The sequence below is a fragment of the Pan troglodytes genome, chromosome X, assembly GCF_028858775.2.
Source record: "Pan troglodytes isolate AG18354 chromosome X, NHGRI_mPanTro3-v2.0_pri, whole genome shotgun sequence".
NCBI classification, from domain to species: domain Eukaryota; kingdom Metazoa; phylum Chordata; class Mammalia; order Primates; family Hominidae; genus Pan; species Pan troglodytes.
In genome coordinates this window covers 74,247,357-74,253,682 of record NC_072421.2, presented here as the reverse complement: position 1 = coordinate 74,253,682, position 6,326 = coordinate 74,247,357, and the positions used below count along the sequence as shown (strand labels likewise).

At 49.0% G+C, this 6,326-nt stretch overlaps 1 protein-coding gene across 1 annotated transcript; it reads right to left on the bottom strand.

Moving 5' to 3' along the window:
- Positions 1-1,524: 1,524 nt before the first annotated feature.
- On the bottom strand, positions 1,525-5,236 carry MAGEE1 (MAGE family member E1). Its single transcript, XM_016944039.2, has one exon. The coding sequence runs from the start codon at positions 4,981-4,983 to the stop codon at positions 2,074-2,076; it is 2,910 nt and encodes a 969-aa protein (XP_016799528.1). The 5' UTR covers positions 4,984-5,236; the 3' UTR covers positions 1,525-2,073.
- Between the last annotated feature and the right edge of the window lie 1,090 nt (positions 5,237-6,326).

The window sequence follows — 6,326 nt, the reverse complement described above, 5'->3', positions numbered from 1 at the left end:
CTAGTATCAGAGAGAGCCAGGGTTTGTACCCAGGCACTTTGACTCTAGACTACATGCTCTTACTACTATGTTCTAATGCCTTTTAACCTTGATACCATGGAGTTTGATTTCCAAGGTGTTTTTTAAAAGATAACAGGCTTTCTGACTTCAATTTCTTTAAATTTGATTTTGTTCAGAAAATAACACCTCTTTTCATAGGTACATTAAGAAGAAATTACTATGCTAAAATTAGAGTTTCTGCCCTCCCCACCCCCTTTAGTTTCTCAATACGAGAGCCAAAAGAATCCTGTCAAAACTAAGTGGTTTCCTGCCATCGCTCAGATCAAAAGCCTTAAATAGTTTTCCATCTCACTCACAACTAAAGCCAAATTCTTATATGGTAGACTAATTTTTTATTCAAAAATATATGTTCTTCCTCTCTACTGGGCCCATTCCTATATGTTCTTCCCTGTAGAAGGAGTACACTTCCCAGCTCATTGACATCAAGCTTGCCCATGTGACTTGCTTTTGCCAATGGATTATGACTACAATATGCCATATATGAGCATAGGCTTTGAAAACTATCACATGGTTCCACTATGGCTCTTTTACTTCTGCCACCAGAACAGGTGTCCCATATATGATTTACTCCTTTAGCCTGGTTACCTGAAGGAAGACAATATAAACAGAATCACAGACAGCCCATGAAAGGGATGTAAAATGAGCCCAAAATTTTGTTGTTGTAAGCCTCTGAGATTTGGGTATTTTTTAAAAACCCACAGCATAACTTAGAGAAAGCTGGCTCATGTATCTTATTGAAACCATTGATGACACAATATATCCTGCTCTCTGGCCTTACATCTTTGACTTTTTTTCCTACCAGCACACATAAAGACTGAAATCCAGCCTTGAATCAGTTTAATTCATGATTGTATTAGGGACCCCATCTTGGCTGGGCATGGTGGCTCACGCCTGTAATCTCAGCACTTTGGGAGGCTGAGGTGGACAGATCACGAGGTCAGGAGTTTGAGACCAGCCTGGCCAAAATAGTGAAACCCTGTCTCTACTAAAAATACAAAAATTAGCTGGGTGTGATGGCACGTGCCTGTAGTCCCAGCTACTCTGGAGGCTGAGGCAGGAGAATTTCTTGAACCCAGGAGGCAGAGGTTGCAGTGAGCCGAGATCATGCCACTGCACTCTAGCCTGGGCAACAGAGCGAGACTCTGTCTCAAAAAAAAAAAAAAAAAAAAAAAAAAGACCCCATCTTGTCCCCACCCCACATACACAACATCTTCCTTAAGGACCACCCTGAACACCCCAGGAATTGGTCAGTTGTGCCTCTTTTTAACTACCATAGCACTCTCTATTTTTCTATTGTAGCACATAGTACACCATAATAAATTGGTGATTTAAATGACTTCCCCCTGTACCCTATCCAGTCTCTGAATTCTTGGGCAGGTACTATATCTTGTAAACTTTTATACTTCCATAACTAGGGCACACCACTGTGCTCACTGTATGAAAGCAGTTGAATAAGTCAGTGTATTAGCATTATGTTTCATTTATTAATCTTTTATTTTTCATTACATTTTAGTACAGCAAAGCAAATACAGGTAAACATCAGTATTCTTCATACAATAGCAGACAGAAAGGGAAGCCAGCCACAATTTAGAGTGCCTTTTCAGTTGTTGTTATATTTGTTTGTTAGTTTATCACTTTAAGCTAGATTATTTTACTGGCAAATTTTTTTCAAGCTTTCAAGGAAAAGCCTATATCTATAGCTATATGCTATATTCTTTTCTAGATAATGCAACAAGATGGAAAGATTTCCAAAACATTTTATAGAGCTATCAAAACTCATACCAAAATACAACAGAGACAGCAAGTGGTCAATCACATTTACCCAATCAGACAATATATTAAAACAGTTGAAACATTTCCAGACACCACACAAGAACTAAATATGAAAAGACATAAATATAACTGGAACACAAATACCAAATACAGTATGTACCCACCCCCACCCCCCAATACATGAGAACTGAGGCTCAAAGGCCCCTCCTTGCAAGGCCCCTCTGACTGCCATGCATTCCTCTACCTGAAGTTGTGAACAAAGATTTGCCTGTGCCCAACATCAGCTCTATTGGCCTCATCTTCCATTGCCTCCCTGTACTGCTGTGGCCAGTCCTGTGGTTCCTTTCTGTGGATTCTGGCCACATATCGCAAGGCTTTCATCTTAGAGGTTTCCAAACGGGCTCTAGGACCCCATACAAACTCATATTGCACTGGATCACTGTCAGGAACCCGTAAACTGTCTATATAGCGCTGACTCAAGTATCTGCAGGTAATCACATGCTTTCTCCCAGCTTGAACCCCTAAGCCCCGCAGAAAGGCCCAGACTGCAGACTCCCTGGCATGGTTGCCCATAATAAAGATGAAGCTTAGGACCTGCATCAAAAAGTTGTTGCCAGGCCTGTTTGGACTGTCTACGATCTCCTCAGTTTCTTCCATCTCCCTTCGGTTGTACAGAGTATAGGAGTGATTCCTGGGATCAAGTACCACTAGTTCTGTCCCATAGACATGGTTCAGGGTGCGGGCAGCACGATTCAGGAGGTCAGGGAACACTTTGCTGCACTCTCGGCCAATGTAGTACAGAATTCCTTTCTTTGGTATAGGCAGCTTAGTTGAATCCATAAGCAGAAATAACTGCACCAGCTTCCTTGCCTTGCTCTCCAATCTTGACTCAGGCCATGAATGTGGGGCATATTTTGAGGAATAGCTAGAAACCTCTGAATCAGGGGATGCTACCTCTGCAGCAGCTTCCTCAAAAAAGGGCCTCCTAAAGTGAGGGAGAGCCTGCCAACCCTCAGCAAAGGCTCTGGCAGCATCTTCTTCCAGAGCTTCGTTGTATTTCTCTGGCCAATCCATAGGATCTTTGTTATATATTTTCGCCATGAACTTCAGAATTTTCATCTTGGTGGTTTCTAGGTGGGATCTTGGGCCCCAGAAAAATTCATACTCCACTGGTTTACAGTCAGTTACTGGCCTGTAGTCTAAGTAACGCTGCCATACAAACTCCACAGACAGAAGTCTCTTTGGGTTCCCAAAAATGGAAAGCCTCCTTTCCCGCTGCACCCCCATCCTCCAGAGCATTTCCCAAATCTCAGCCTCCTTGGCTTGGTTGCCATTCAGGAATATTTGGCCTAGAATCATCATCAGGAGGCCCATCTTTGGCCCATTTGGGCTCTCTTCTAACCCTTCAAAGGGCACAGGTCCCAGTTTGTTTAACAGAATGTAGGTGTGTGCCTCAGGGTCAAGTTCTCTCAATTCAAACCTAAAAATGCACTCCAGGTGGGCTGCTGCTCGCCTGAGTATCTCAGGAAACTGGTTGCGATATTCTTTAACAATATATTCCCGCATTTCAGACTCCCGGATAGGGTACTTGCTCTGATCCTTCACCAGCAGGAACTGCAACAGCTCAGCTACATTCTGTTCCATAGGGTCTTGGGGCTTCAGGGTAATTGCAACCCGGGAAGTATTGAGGCCCATAATACTAATGGAGTTGGGGCTCTCACAGTCTCTCAGGACCTCGAATTCTATAGGGCCTTCTGCACCCTTAGGACCCTCAGAATCTGAGTCCACGGAGGCCTTGGTTACCCTAGGGCTTGGCAAAACAAGGGAACACTTGGAGGGGTTCCGGTCCACAGAAGCACTAGAGCTAAACAATGTGCTCGGGCCCTCACCAGGGTTAGGCAGCACGGAGCTTCCCGGTCCGTCAGGGGCGGTGGGCTGCACTAAGGTGCTTGCGCCCTCACCAGGAGTGGGCGGCACGGAGGTGTCCGATCCATCAGAGGCGGTGGGCGGCACAGAGGTGCTCAGTCCCTCACCGGGGATTGGCAGTACGGAAGTGCTTGGTCCCTCACCGGGAGTGGGCGGCACGGAGGTGCTCAAGTCCTCAGTGGCGGTGGGAGGCACAGAGGTGCTCAGTCCCTCACCAGGGGTGGGCGGCACGGAGGTGCTCAGTCCCCCACCAGGGGTGGGCGGCACGGAGGTGCTCGATCCCTCACCAGCAGTGGGCTGCACGGAGGTGCTCAGGCCCTCGGTGGCGGTGGGGGGCACGGAGGTGCTTGATCCCTTACCGCGTGTGGGCACCAAGGAGATGCTTTGTCCGTCAGAGGCGGCGGGCAGCACGGAGGTGCTCGGTCCCTCACCAGGAGTGGCCGGCACGGAGGTGCTCGGTCCCTCATCACGGGTGGGTGGCACGGGGGTGCTCAGGCCCTCAGTGGCGGTGGGCGGCACGGAGGTGCTCGGTCCCTCATCAGGAGTGGCCTGCACGGAGGTGCTCAGGCCCTCAGTGGCGGCGAGCGGCACGGAGGTGCCTGGTCCCTCACCAGGTGTAGGCAGCACGGAGGTGCTTGGTCCCTCATCAGGGGTGGGCACCACGGAGGTGCTTGGTCCCTCATAGGCTGTGGGCGGCACGGAGGTGCTCGTTCCCTCACCTGGGGTGGGCGGCAGGGAGGTGCTCGGTACCTCAGAGGCGGTGGGCGGCACGGAGGTGCTAGGTTCCTCAGAGGAAGTGGGCGGCCTGGAGGTGTTCCGGCCCTCAGAGGCGGCAAGCGTCACAGAGGTGCACAGCCCCTTAGAGATGGTGGGAGGCCCGGAGGTGCTTAGGCCCTCACTGGGGGTGGGCAGCACGGAGGTGCCAGGTCCCTCAGAGATGGTGGGCTGCCCGGAGGCGCTTGAGGCCTCAGAGATGGTGGGCGGCACAAAGGTGCTTGGGCCCTCAGCGGAGGTGGGCAGAACGGAGGTGCTTGGGCCCTCAGAGGCGCAGAGGCCCTGGAGGATCTGGGAATCGCTGGGACCCTGGGGGACGTCTGAGCCTGGCACATCAGCGGGGAGACCGGGGGCATTAGGGGCCTGCATTTCGCCCCAGCTGCTGTTGTGCGCAGTAGCCTTTGCAACGCGGCGGCGGCGGCGGCGCGAATTCTGGCTTACCAGAGACATGGTCCTGCCCACCGGCGTTGGCGTGTAGGAGCAGACACCGACAGGCCCGCGATCTGGCAGAGAGGACGGGAGGTGTGTAGGTGCCTCGGCACAAAACTGCCGCTAGCGGTAATGATGTTGCTGCTGCTGCCAGAACCAAAGTTCCAAGCAACTGCTGAAGCTGAAATTAGAGGTGGTGAAAAAGGCAGGCACTGGTCAGCAGTGAATGCTAGTCTCACTGTACTCTGCTTCTCACACCCCGCCCTCTGCCGCAGTCCGCGCAGGCGCAGACTGGCTCTGCGGCAAGGCGAAATCGCCCCGCCCCGCCCCTCCCCTGGGCCTGAGAAAGTGGATGCGGTGGTTCTGCACCAAAGGAGAGCACTAGCAGAAGGGAAACTTTGGTAGGGTGAAGCAAGGAGCTTAGAGTAGATGCATTAGGGAGTAAAAATGGAAATAATAATAAATACTTCTCAGATTTAGGGTACGATTGGAGGGCTTCTACACAGAGTGCCAGGCACTTAATAGATTCTCAAAATAGGTAAATATCATTGAGATTTGCAGTTTTCCCGAAGCTGTTTCAAAGAAAATGTGCATTGTCTCTGGAAGGGTAGAACCCCCCATCCCTGACCATGTCTCTTCTATCACTTTCTCCATTTATGTGTCTAACTCCTCCCCTAATGTTGTGAGCTAGAAAGAACTCTTTCCTAGAGGGTCTGAATGCCTGAAATTTAGTACCAATTAGGGAGCTTCGAAAACGCTTGAAAAGCCCAACATTCCCAGCCCAAACTTTCCCAGTCACCCAGGCTTTAGTGGGAAAGCCACTAAAACTCTTGAAAATTTGTTTAATTCTTTCACTCCACAATCACCTGCTCATTTAATAGAGCTTTTGTGAAAGTCAGTTGAGATACCGAGTGTTAAGGGATGTGTTACCTGCTCTGTTTTGCTCTATTACTCTAGCACTTTTGAGCAGATCCAACCCTGATCCCTTTATTCATTCACTCAACAAACACTGGTCATCTATCCCGAAGTTATAGTTAATCTCTTTGTCATCAAGGAGCACCCGATGTAAAAATGGGAGTCAAAGAAAAAGTAAAGCTAAATTTTCTAGAAGTTTGTAAAGAATGCAGGGGATGGCAGGGTCAGTTCTACCTGTAGATGCAGAAAAGGCTTCATAAAAGAGGAGATGTTTAAAAAGATGAGTGGGTAGATATTTACCAAAAGGACAAGGATGAGAAAATCATTCCAACTGAGAGTAGCACGGCAGCAGTGAGTAAGAAAGAAAACACTGAAGAGGACGGGCAGGCTGTTTTTAGAAGTAGGAGAGAGAGAGAGAGGAAGAGAGATAGAGGGAAAACACTAACTTT

Bases quoted from the DNA above. Each gene is read 5' to 3' on its own strand.
- MAGEE1 (XM_016944039.2), bottom strand. From the start codon at position 4,983: ATGTCTCTGGTAAGCCAGAATTCGCGCCGCCGCCGCCGCCGCGTTGCA.